Source organism: Gastrolobium bilobum, unplaced genomic scaffold (genome assembly GCF_033153095.1).
Source record: "Gastrolobium bilobum isolate Gb01-03AN ecotype WA unplaced genomic scaffold, APGP_CSIRO_Gbil_v1 utg13847, whole genome shotgun sequence".
Taxonomy (NCBI): Eukaryota; Viridiplantae; Streptophyta; class Magnoliopsida; order Fabales; family Fabaceae; genus Gastrolobium; species Gastrolobium bilobum.
In genome coordinates, this window is record NW_026896274.1 from 127,900 (window position 1) to 141,243 (window position 13,344).

At 37.0% G+C, this 13,344-nt stretch overlaps 1 protein-coding gene across 2 annotated transcripts; it reads right to left on the reverse strand.

Annotated features, from left to right (window-relative positions):
* Positions 1–5,834: 5,834 nt before the first annotated feature.
* Positions 5,835–9,483, reverse strand: LOC133298579 (auxin response factor 18-like). 2 transcript variants are annotated; one of them, XM_061497903.1, is made up of 5 exons: positions 7,944–9,483; positions 6,982–7,572; positions 6,710–6,927; positions 6,497–6,562; positions 5,835–6,226 (listed from the first exon to the last, which is right to left on the reverse strand). In XM_061497903.1, exons 1-5 carry the CDS (start codon positions 9,033–9,035, stop codon positions 6,145–6,147), a joined length of 2,049 nt encoding a protein of 682 aa, XP_061353887.1. In that variant the 5' UTR covers positions 9,036–9,483; the 3' UTR covers positions 5,835–6,144. The 2 variants fall into 2 exon arrangements, with proteins under 2 accessions (XP_061353887.1, XP_061353886.1); XM_061497902.1 differs by having other exon boundaries at positions 6,710–7,572; positions 7,944–9,482.
* Positions 9,484–13,344: the final 3,861 nt, after the last annotated feature.

A 13,344-nucleotide genomic window follows, 5' to 3' on the forward strand; every position in this document is an offset into this window, starting at 1 on the left:
TTAGGACTCACCAAGGGCACTATGAGTTTGTAGTGATGCTCTTTGGGCTCACCAATGCCCCAGCAACCTTTCAAGGTATTATAAACTCAATTCTGAAGGAGTTCCTGCGCAAATTTGTCATAGTGTTCTTTGATGACATACTGGTATATAGTAAGTCATTATTAGAACATGTGGATCACCTACGGAAGGTTATGGAGTATCTTAGACAGAATCAATTGTATGCCAAAAGATCAAAGTGTGCGTTTGGCCAAGGGGAGGTAGAGTACTTAGGCCACATAGTAGATGCAAAGGGGGCAAGACCTGATGTGAGTAAAATTCAGGCAATACAGGATTGGAATAAACCTTCCAATTTGAAACAGCTACGTGGGTTTCTTGGATTGGCAGGGTATTACCGCAAGTTTGTTCGCAGATTTTCTCAAATTGCAGCCCCCTTAACTGCTTTGCTGCACAAGGATGCCTTTATCTGGAATGATAAAGCTAAACAACCTATGTTAGAGCTAAAGATAGCACTGTCTAATCCACCTATTTTAGCACTACCAGATTTCACTAAAAGATTTGTGTTGACTATAGATGCTTCAGGAATTGGAGTAGGAGCAGTGTTAAGTCAGGATAACCGAACTATAGCCTATTTCAGCAAGAAGCTCAATCCGAAGATGCAACAGGCCTCTACCTACGTGAGGGAGATGTTCGCGATCACCGAAGGGGTTGCTAAGTGGAGACAGTATCTACTAGGGGGACCTTTCACTATTAAAACTGATTAGAAGAGTCTCAGGGATATGATGGGGCAGGTTATCCAAACCCCTGAACAACAATGCTTTTTAGTCAAATTACTTGGGTTTGACTACACCATAGAATACTACCCTGGAGCTGTGAACAAAGTAGCCGATGCTCTATCTCGAAAATCAGAGAATGAGCCATCAGAGAATACCAAGGATGCTTGCACAATGGTACTCACCATGGTAACGCACAACCTGATTGAGAAAATTAAAACAGAGGTTCAAAATATGGCAGAATTGATTGAGTTGAAAGAGAAGATTGAAAAAGGAATGGAAAGGTATGAACATTACAGCTTACGAGACGGGTTTATCCTCTTCAAGGGGAGGATCACCATAGCTTCTAATTCGGAGCTCCACACTGTTATTTTACACGAGTTCCACTCATCATTAATTGGAGGCCACAGAGGAGTGAAGAAAACGTTGCAGAGAGTGCTTCCTATATGTTACTGGCCCAACCTGAAAAGAGATGTCCAAGAGTTTGTGAGGACCTGTCCAATTTGTCAAGCGACAAAGTATCAACCACAATCACCTGCGGGGCTACTTCAACCCCTGTCAATACCTCTTGCTATCTGGGAAGATTTATCCATGGATTTTATCATCGGATTTCCCAACTCAGAAGGGAAAACAACCATCTTGGTGGTGGTGGATCGCCTCTCCAAATACGCCCATTTCATCGCTCTGCCTCCAAACTTCACGGCTATGAAGGTTGCCTCAGTAATTGTGGAGAACATTTGTCGCTTGCATGGAATTCCTCGCTCGATTGTATCAGACAGGGACAACATTTTTGTTAGCAAATTTTGGGCTGAACTGGCGTGTTTGAGTGGCATAAAACTCTGCTACAGCACCGCTAACCATCCTGAAACAGACGAACAGACATAAGTTACAAACAGGGGGCCTAGAACAATATTTGCGTTGCTACACCATGGAATCCCCAAAACAGTGGATGCATTACATACCGTGGGCGGAATTTTCTTACAATTCAGCATACCACTCCTCGATTGGGACTTCTCATTTCCATATTGTATACGGAAGAGCTCATCCTAGCATTCCATCGTATGAAGGTACGACATCCCATATTGAAGCTATTGATGTGTTGTTGACTCGTCGGGATGCCATGATAAGGCAGCTTAGAGAGACCCTGCACAGAACCAGACAAAGGATGAAGGTCCAAACAGACAAGAGAAGAAGGGATGTACAATTTGAGGTGGGCACCCAAGTACTGGTAAAGCTTCAGCCATACCAACAACGTTCCGTCGCAACCACACTTTTTCCAAACTCCAGCGCCGCTTCTATGGCCCTTTTTCCATCACTGAGCGTGTGGGTCCGGTAGCATACCGATTGGATCTTCCTAGGGAGTCAAGGATTCACCAGGTGTTTCATATGTCACTCCTTAAGCAATATCGTCAAAATCCAGCATTTCACTCGGCTCCTCTACCACATGCAAGCTGGGAAAATCATCCGGTCACTAAATCGATGGCTGTACTTCGAACCTGTGTATTGCAACATGGAAAAAAGGAAATTTTACAACTTTTAGTGCAGTGGGAAGGTTTACCGTTGGAGGACGCAACGTGGGTTACATACTCAGAGTTCGACCAAGTCTTTCCAAGTTTCGATCTTGAGGACAAGATCACGTCTTCAAGGGAGGAGGAAAATGATAAGCACCCATCCACAGAGCTCATAGTTATGGAGGATCAGCCGAACCAAGGAAGACAGCTTGAAGGGGATAAGGGCGAACGTGGCTTACAATGGAAGGAGAAGAGGGAGAAGAAGACACCTCAGTGGCTTAAGGACTTTGTGATGTTGACAAGTGGTTGAGCAATAATCAGATGACAAGGGTTATTGGGCTGAGGAATGGCCCATTAGATAATAGTCAGCATTTCTTGGTTTATAATAAAAGGGCTTAGGATGTTGTTAGTCCCAATCGTATAAATTCCTTTGAATTGATATTCTGTTGCTATATAGTATGGTAGGGACCACAAGGAGGGGTTTAGCCAAATTTGTTGTAACAAACTTCTTCTTCTCTCTTGCTAAAACCTCCTGGAGTTGCCGGCAACCTCGAATCTGCCATTGATAATATCAAATTCACTACATTTTTCTTCAGTGACTTTTGTCTAGATAGTTAATCCTATCATAACGTCATATATATCTATCTGTTTAATGAGAAGGGACAAAGATAAAAATAATGTATTTTGGGAAATAAATTATTCAAATGTTATATTTTAGAAATTTTTTGTAAAAATGTCATGTTTTAAGATTTGTTGTTCGTCTCAAAGGATCCAATTTGTCACATGTTGTCTGGACAAGAATTTATTGTCAGAAATAATAAGTTTAGGATCTATTATTATTTATTGTAGATCCCTGTCTAGGAGACATGTGGAAAATTAATAGTGTCTTTTCATACAATTTGATTATTTTGTTACGTGTAGCCTGAATAAAAATTTGTTGTAAAAAACAGCAGCAGATCATGGATGTGTTGTTTCTGACAACAGATCCTTATCCAGATAACATGTGACAAAGAAAGTATATTGAGACTAATAATGAAAGGAAAAATATTTATCATTTTTTTTTTGATAACAATATTTATCATTTTAAAATATATAATTTTGTGTCATTTTAGATGAAATGATATTATTTTATTGCATAATTAATAATTTTTTATGTTCTCTCTCTTCGATAAAATTAGGAAAAGAGAGAAAGTAGAGGAGAGAATATAAAAAATCACCAATTATGCAACAAAACAATATCATTTTATTTAAAATGATACAAAATTATATCCTTTTAAAACAAACATTTTTTTCAATAACAAATCTAACAACGTGACATTTTAATATATATTTTTTTTAAAAATATGATATTTGAGTAATTTATTTTAAAAATTAATCATTTTGGCTGGTGTCCCCACAAAACAAAATTCAATTCAGAAACCCAATGCGACGCAGTGTACTAATTGGTGCCATTTGGATTTGTAAAATACAGTGGAGACCAGACCCCGTTTGCCCGACAGATTGCCAACAATCACTTCAAACCCATATCATATTTTCTGGCTTTTTTAGATCCCAACCTCTGACCTGAAATCAAACACCCCGGAAAATTTTTTGGAATAGTAGAGAAATGAGATAGATAGAGAAATGATTGAAAAGATAGATAAAATGAGATAGGTAGAAAAATGTAAAAAAAAGTTGTTTGGTGGGGAAAAACTTTACTGAGAAAATTAAGTAACTTTATGAAATCAACAGTGCATTAAAAGCCAGATAACCGGTTTTCCAAAAAATCCCACCTTCAAATTGGGTTTCTAAACAGTGCGGATATCTATATTTATCATAAATCCAGACAAATTGGATATATGGGTTTTTGGTGAAAAACGTTGAAACAAATATGGTATTTCTAAAAACCATACTTGAGAAAAATAGATATCCGTTGAAAAGCTCCCAAACAAACACCACCTTAAAATTAGGTACCATCAATATGAGATAATATTTCTTTAGTTTTAAACTAATTGTTATTTTAATTTTATTTTATTTTTAACTGTTTCACCTGTGAAGCCGTGACCTTGCTTTCACCTGATGCAACGCTTTTCTTTGTTTGTCAATTCATTGCACCAGAGAATAGTCACGGCGGGATTTCTTTTTCTATGTATAAGTCACGATTTGTTAGTTTTTTTTTAAAAAAAAACTCATGCTAATATCAGTAATTTTGAAAAATTATATGTATAAGTCATTATTAGTGTCCATAATTTCGTTCAAAAATATAAAAATAAAAATAAAAATCATGCTACAATTCATGGATGAGACATGCGAGATTTTGCACAAATTATCATTTTAAAAACTAAACTCAATTTTTTTTCCAAATTTATATGAAAAAAAAAACAAAATGAAGTTGCGCCTCAGGTAAAAGAACTTTCTCTCTTTCATCTCTGATTTCCTTTTTTGTTTTCACAATAGCTGAGAAAATCTTTTTTTTTTCTCTCCTGGAAACTGGCTCGATCGTATTATATTATTATTATTATTATTAAAACTCTCTTAAATCTACTCCGAGTGATTAAAATTAATGACGTGGCTATTGCACCGATGAAAGATTGAAATTTCAAGATCAAAGTTACTTTTATTCATTTATTTATCAAATTTAGTTATTTGACAAATTACCTTTTTAATAAAATTAAAGACCGATGACCCAATCGATCAAAACCAACTTAATTTAGGTGGGGAAAAAAATTACAAAATCAAACTAATTTAATCCAAACGAAATCAATTTTTTATTTTTTTTCTTCTTTTAAATCCGAACTAAACTGACATGTAAACACCCATAACGGTGATAACTAAATTCATCTTATCCAGATTCATCCATTTGCTAACAGCCTAGGTACCTAATATTGTTAAAATGGAGTTTTTAAGTAGAAACTAAATGAAAAGGTAAGAACGTAAATAGTAGAAATGACAAGAAACATAAAATTTCTATCAATTAATATATACAAAATATATATATATATATATATATATATATATATATATATATATATATGTGTGTGTGTGTGTGTGTGTGTAAAAAATATATTATATAAGTCACTACTCAAAATTCAATTTGAACAACTTTATATTTAAAAGATATAAGTCACGTAACTATATAAAATATAAGTCTAAAAACACAAAAAAATTTAACAACTCTTATAATCAAGTTCCAAAATATCAAAAGAATAAAATTTAACTACTCCAAAATAGAAATACAACGATCTCATGCGAGGGTTTTTTGTTTTCCAAATAGCTAAAAGAAGACATTGTGCATTTGATTAGGGGAAAATGAAAATAAGTTTATATTTTATTTTTATTTTTAAAAATAAAAATAAAATTGGGTTATGAGTTAAAAGTTGACCCGATAGCTATCAAAGTAACAACATATTTTCGAGAAAGTCTTGAATAAGGATAGTAACTTTATGGAAACAAATTGAGGAAAAAGATTACGAGACCTATCATTATCAGTCTCGCTAATTACTAATGAAATGGCAGACATTATCACAAATCAATGATGATGCATCCACACACACCAAACACACAATATGCCTTTGGTCAATTTTTAGAGAACAAGTGACGTGGAGACACGCAGGCAGAGGGTGAAAGCACAATGAACAAATGCAAATCACCAAATGGAGTCCAAATCTAGGTTGATGTTACAATAATAGTTTACCATGACACACATGTATCAATATTTCTACACTTAAAAAAAAAACACAACAATGCCAACCTTGACAAAAGTTTTTTTTTTTTTTGGGTACAAATTAATCTTGATAAAAGATTCAGTCTTTCTAGAATTAAATAGAGTTAAAACTGTCCTTCAACTTCTCAGTTCTCAATAATATCTCAGATGCTACACCATATTAAGCAAATATGCTCAGAGGACCTGTTTTATTTGATGCATCCAATCCATGTTCACCATTCCGAGTTCCTGTAATCCAGGCCCTGCAAAACAGATTTGGAGGAAAGGTTACACACAATAATGAAGAAACAAAATGTTGTGATTCTATGCAAAAATGTGACTACTTTTACTTTATGTCAGATATTTTATTAGTATTTCCTTCTTAATAATTTCACCAAAAAATTTCTTACTTCCCCCTTCTGCTTGGTCATCTAAACTTTGCGATCCTTTTCCAAGAAAACATATCAACATGTGGTCATTAACACAGATGAAGATAAATATGTAACAAGACTCAGCTCATTTTTCTATCTTACCTTCTAATATTTTTGCTGCCTGAATCTGTCAGAATTGTCAATCTTTTTGCTGTCTTCATGAATTCACTGCAATGAGATCACAGAGAAACAAAAACTCAGTAAATATAGGACTCGTTTAGAAAATATGAATATGCCAGATTTAAGGACCTAATTGAAAATAAAATGATAAAAATGGCACCAAGATGGAAAAGGAAGAAAAAACAAAAACCTTACCTGAAGGGTTCTTCTCCAGTTTGCTTAACAGCACCTGTTGCATCACGGTAGAGAACATGATTCAAAATCTCAGATCTTTCTATGCCAAACATGTTGGCAAGTCTCCTATACAACTCTTCATAAGAATCAAGATTTGATAGGTCTAAGGTACGCCCTACATCTTCTGACTCCAAGAAAACCTTGCAATGACCAGTATCCAAGCCAAGTTGCCAAGAAAACTCAGCAGAAGAAGCTTTTTCTGGTGAGTCACCAAAAAAGCACTTTTCTTTGACTTTATTCTCATCTAGTGAGTTTTTTCCGGTATAGTTATGAGACAACACATCTCTAGAACAGCCTCTAGAAATTTGTTGCTCAGTGAGTATTGGTTGTCCAAAAAGCAAAAACTGGTGTTTCTTTACATCATCAGATTTCTCCAAACTATTATTAGATTTTCCCATGGTCAGCAAGCACGATAAACTTTCTTTGCTCTTATCGTGGTTGGTCGTGTTGTGACCATCCGAAATCCCACTATGCACATCAAGCTGCTGGATATTGGTTGGAAGCAACCCCAACTGAAGTTTATTGTTAAAGTGGAGATCTGATAGAGATATTCCAATTTGAGCATGCCTGGCTCCCTGTATGCCTGCAGGAGCATTATCAGATAAACCACACAAGGGGTTGTAAGGCCCAAGCTGGTTGCCTGAAAATGTTGGTAATGGAAATTGAACATCAAGGGGGAAATCTGGGTATTGCGGAAACCGCAGCTTCTTCCTTGGTGGAGAGAAGGATGTTAAATGGGTGACTGGCATGTTTGATACCAATTCAACCAACCATGGGCTAACACGCTTCACATTTTGTAGTAAATCCGGCTCATCCCAAGTAACCTGTAGGGATAATAAAAACAATCAAGATTGCAAGATAAAATTTCCTACAAAACTGAGTTGATTTGAACTATGATGTGAATGTAATCAATGATACTCAAACAAAAAAATCTCCCTAATGAACGTCCTCATAACCACAAGGTTCATGTGTTAGCAACTCAGTTCAAGCACTTATAATTACAGAACCACACTATTCAGAGACCATAAAACTGAGCATTGACAAAGCAAGGAAAGATAAATCTCCAAAGAAACATATGAATTGAGATTCCATTATACCTCATCAACAAACATGTTTGGAACAAGATGTATCAACAAGAGTGTTCAGTTTTGCAGAGTCTTAATAATAGAGAGAGAGAGAGAGGGTGAGAGAGTACCTGAAGTAGCCTCCAGGGGGAATTAGGCCATCGGATAGGATCTACAACCTGAACAGAAGCAACAGTTCCCATGAACCAACTTATCCTGGAAGAGTCCTCGGTTTCAAAGGCCATCTTGAACCTCATCCCAGAGCACCATTGAATTCTCATAGCAGCCCTCACAGCTGAAGCCTTGATGCAAAACTCAGGAGTACTGGCTCTTGGGTAATAAACAACTTCAAATGGTTGGTTGCTAGCAGCAAGTGTCACAGCTTCCACAACAGCTTCAGGCCTCACTCTTGCTCTTCCACTCAAACTAACACCACCACCAACACCAACACCAACACAACGATCCCGCAATAGCTTATTCTCCTCTCTCAAGAAAAAAGAGATTGTCCCATAAGGTCCAATACCACAATTCCCAGGGCCTGAACCTGAAGCTGAGCTCCACCCACATGAGGCGTCAGAACCACCACCACCACCTCCAATTCCCTTCTTTGCTCGTCGAATCCCAACACATAGGTCACCATTCTCAGCCCTCAGAAACACCACAGAATCCCCAGCAACCAGCTTCTTCTGGTTCACGAAAGTGCTCCACCCGGTGGTCAGCAAGTGCCGACGTGGCGTGCCTCTGTATATATGCCTGAACTTCCAAAGCTCGCCGTGAACGTCCTTGGCAACCACCGTCTGAACCGGCGGCTCCGCCGAGTAATCCAGCCGCGGAAAGATGGTCTCGGCGCAGTACCTAGGAACCGAGAACCCCCCACCATTGTTAGCATCCGATTGGGTCAAAGTCTTTGCAAAAGATGCAGGCTTTTCTGAACTCTCCAACGCATCACCAACATCTTCATCGTAACCAAGCTCTGAATTACTCAGAGGAACAAGCCTTAACCTCGCGAACACTTCATCGGTTTCTGGGTCCGCCATGAATTTCACCGCCGCAACCCTGCAAAGGATCAATGGCGGAATCCTCAGATCAACGTTTGTGTGAGCATGCTCCGCGTGCCCTTGTGGAAAGTAGAACACTTTCGAGTTCACCTGAGGCATCTGAACCATGCTCCCTGCACACGCGTGCCATAGTTGAGGATCCAAGCTCTTCTCAACTTCCTTCATTGCTTGCTTCCACCGTATGAATCTTCACACCCCAACTAAGAAAGAGACAAACTTTGAAACACCCTCCTTTAGAAACCAGAGAGATTCACGTTCCTCCTGTGCACATGCACCATTAACACGTTGAGAAGAAGAAGAAGATGGTTCAGAAGAAGTGAAGTGAACAGAAAGCAGTGTTGAGAAATGGATAAAGGGTGACCCTTGTTGAATCTTGCTCCTCTCAAACGTGTTTCTGAATGTTTCCAAGTTGGTTTTCTTCTGGTTTACTCAATCGAAAGGAAAGGTGAACCATTAGAGATTGAGTTTTCATTTCAGAGGCAGAAATCCAAGTCAAAATTGGAATCATCTCTATTCCTAAAGGGTAATAAGCTCCATCACGCAAACACTTCGTTCACCTTTCCAACCTCATTTTTGTTTTCTTCTTATATTTTGGTTTCTTTCAGATCTCAACCAAAGAAAAACAAAAGGGAATAATAACCTCTCTCTCTCTCTCCAACACAGACACTCTCCGGAACGAACCTATGAGCAAAACAAACGACCAAACCAAGTCGTCAGCATGCCAATTTTTTTTTTAATTTTTTAATTTTTAAAAATAAGAATAAGAATGTGATTTTATTTAAGGCTTTTAATTGTGATCGTATGATGTGATCAAGATAGTAATAATTAACGTTGTGTCACGCTGTTATGTCAGAAAACATCGTGAGTTTTCATTGAACTAGGAAAGGGTAAAGCAGAGAAATGGAGAGGTAAAGATTTGAAAAATGTTACAATAATAGGGTAGGCTGATTGACATTATTGAAATTTGAATGGATGATTATTTTATTTAAAAGTAAATATATTTTTTAGTCCCTCGCAATATTCACGAAATTTTTTTTAGTCTCTAGTAATAAAAAAAGGACAAATTAGTTCCTGAAATAACAAAAAAGAGGCCACGTTCATTCTTCTGTTAACTCTTATCTAACGGCCCAACTAACGGTGCACAGTTGGCACGTTAGTTTGCTGACGCAGCTTGGATGTGGGACACCGTGGAAGACGAGACAACGATGTTTTGGTCCCTGTCAAAACCACGAGGGCCATTTTGGTCTCTGTCAAAATGCACTAGGACGTTTTTAGTCCTTGACAAAAAACTCGGGGCCCTTATTGGTCCCTAACCAGAGAAAAATAGGCACATGACTTCATTGCTTTTCTATGCAGTCCAATTTTGCAAAACAAAAGTGCATTACATCAGAAACAGGAGTGCAATCCAATTTTGCAAAACAGGAACATGACATTAAATTGAATTTGTATGCAGTCCAATTTGTTAAACCAGAAGACATGGATGTGCAAGAACTACAACTACGTATATTAGTTAAAAAACATCAAAAATGGTAAACTTAAACATTCATCAACCCTGTGAAACATAATAGCTGGAACATGATTTGAATATCATTATATTTGAAGACATGGATGTACAGTAGTGCATTACAAAATAAAGCCAACTGTCAGGAATTAAAAGAAAGACCTCTAATACAATATAGCCAGAATTTACAAAAAAAATATTGACATAATAAGGCCTCCAAATACATAATGGCCAGAATTTTCAAAAAAAGTCAGTCACATAATAATAAACCCTTCTCAGTTGGCTCATGCACTACTCCAGGTCATATACAACAGCAGGTCATTTTCTTGAGGCAGGCCTTGGTGGCCTAAAACCAGGTGTGCTCATGAAGGCCAATAATCTGCTTCGTGTGCCACTGGTTGCTGCATTCATTGTTTCATTACTCAACAGCTCATTTGCCTATTGTGGATTTGATGGAGGTGGGCTGCTTCCTCTCAAGTTGCCTTCATGTGGCTGAGAACTACCAACTGCTGCAGTCCAGTCAACTGCCATGCATTGCAATTATCAACAATCATTTACCTGGCTTCTTCTCTGATTTTTCTCTGTATTTAAATATCAATCATGCAATTATCTTTTATAGAAAAAATAAATAGTATAATTGTAATGCTACACTACTGAAGACATTGTTCGTAAATCGCTTAACGTTATGTCTTATACAGACTAAGAGAATTAAAGCAGTTCATACTATTCTAGAGATCGTAAAAGCTGCTTGCAAGAGCCAAGAATCCCTTTTAACAAAGTGGGAAGCTTAATTAGCATTTAAAAAGAAATGAGTAATCGTTAATAAGGTCGAAACTTCAGTTAGAAACACAAACTTCATTGAAATAAAATGCGAAGAAGGAGTATTTTACTTTGTGATAAAATTTAGTTTAATTACTTTGTGATGAACAAATGGATTGCACTCATGTTTCTGATGTAATGCACTTCTGTTTTGCAAAATTGGACTGCGTAGAAAAGCAATGAAGTCATGTGCCTATTTTTCTCTGGTTAGGGACCAATAAGGGCCCCGTGCTTTTTGTCAGGGACTAAAAACGTCCTCGTGTATTTTGACAGGGACCAAAATGGCCCTCGTGGTTTTGACAAGGACCAAAACGTCGTCGTCTCGTCTTCCACGGTGTCCCACATCCAAGTCGCGTCAGCAATCTAACGTGCCAACTGTGCACCGTTAGTTGGGCCGTTAGGTGGGAGTTAACGAAAGGATGAACTTGGCCTCTTTTTTGTTATTTCAGGGACCAATTTGTCCTTTTTTATTTCTAGGGACTGAAAAGGGCTTCGTGAATATTGTCAGGGACTAAAATGAGTATTTACTCTTTATTTAATAATATTCTTGTCTTTTATTATTATTATTTATTTATTTATTTATTTTTGTAAAGATGATAGGAAAACTGACTGAATGTATTAGGAAGAGTTGAAGTTATATATTCTTATGTCTTATAATTCTAATAATTGAACTATCTTCAAAGAAAGAAAAAAAAGAAAAAAGGAAGAAAAAATATTTCAATAAATATAAACAGACATTTAGAAAAAGGAAGAAATATTTACTTCTATTCAATGTGTTTGGGATATTTGCCTCTTTTAATCTTAGTCATAAAAAACTGCATCTTATGTACAGTTCAAACTAGATACATCCTATCAGAAGTTCATAACTGTTTTAATAGGCAATTCATAAGTATATGAGTACATGATTTGTCTTGAACTCTTGAACACTAGATATAGATTGTCGATTACATAAGAAAAATTTGTTCCGGATACAAGTAAATCCGGAAGTATTATTTTTTGCATTCACAAAAATGTGAATTTAACGTGCATACTTATCAATTTTTGCAAAGAGAATTTCTTTTCAATCCCTTTTTTTTTTTAATTAACCAAACCCTAATTACCTCTATTGATGCGAGTTGGCTCCTCTAGTATCCCCATAAATTTTTAACTTTTTGAGCCGATTATGAGACTAATCCGGAAAGGAAAATGAGTTAGGGATAAAGATATTTAAATATTTTCCAAAGATGAAAATCAAGTAAAAACCCTTTCCTTTCTACTTATTCAGCTCCCTTGCTAAAGCTACCACTATTTGTTATCTCTCTTCTTTCTTCGTTCTTAACTTGCTGCTTAAACACAAAATTCTTATAATTAGTTTTTCAGTCGTAGATATTGAAAGTAAAATGGCCTTGAAGGCGGCATGTGAGAGGGAAAAACAAAATTTTTCATATGCGGAATTACACATGCAATCAAGAATCATGCTTTATGGCATGTGATACCTTTGTTTGTGAGTTCAAAACTCCAAGACGATCAATGTTAGGTTTGAAGGGTTCAAACCCTCTAACGTTGATCCACACCACCCACGTCAAGATGCAAGAACGCTTTCTTGAAAGCCACCAATTGACCACCATAGAGAGGCTTGCTATGCGCTCAATAGGTGAAGGAGGAGGCTAGATATATGTGTTTAGAAGAATGATGTCTCCAGCATGAAAACTTCACAAGAGTGGAAATAGTATATAGAAGAATTGGCTAGGTTCTTTTGAAAAACCTTAAGGAGGAACTCACCAACTAGGCGCATAAGAGAGGGAGAGAATTAATGTATCAAATCAGAATTTTTACTTTACTTATAATGAAAGTGGCGCACAAGTGAGTGAGACAAAGGTGGAGTTGTTGCAATTCAAAATTCCCAACAACCTCCCCTTTGAATCCTCATAAGACTAGGTCTTTATCTAGTCAAAATTTTGAACCAATGGTCATCATATGACCACCAATTCATGCGCCCCTATTCAGCCCAAAAAGGGTCCAGATACATTTGAGATGTTGCATTCAAGTTTGAACCAACTAGCTCACTGATTCTCTCAAAAACCAAATCTGATTGGAGCTTGTTGGTTTGACAAGATGACAATCATCTCCCACCAAAATGGCGCCCCAAATCAGCCCTTGGAGATCTCCATAGAT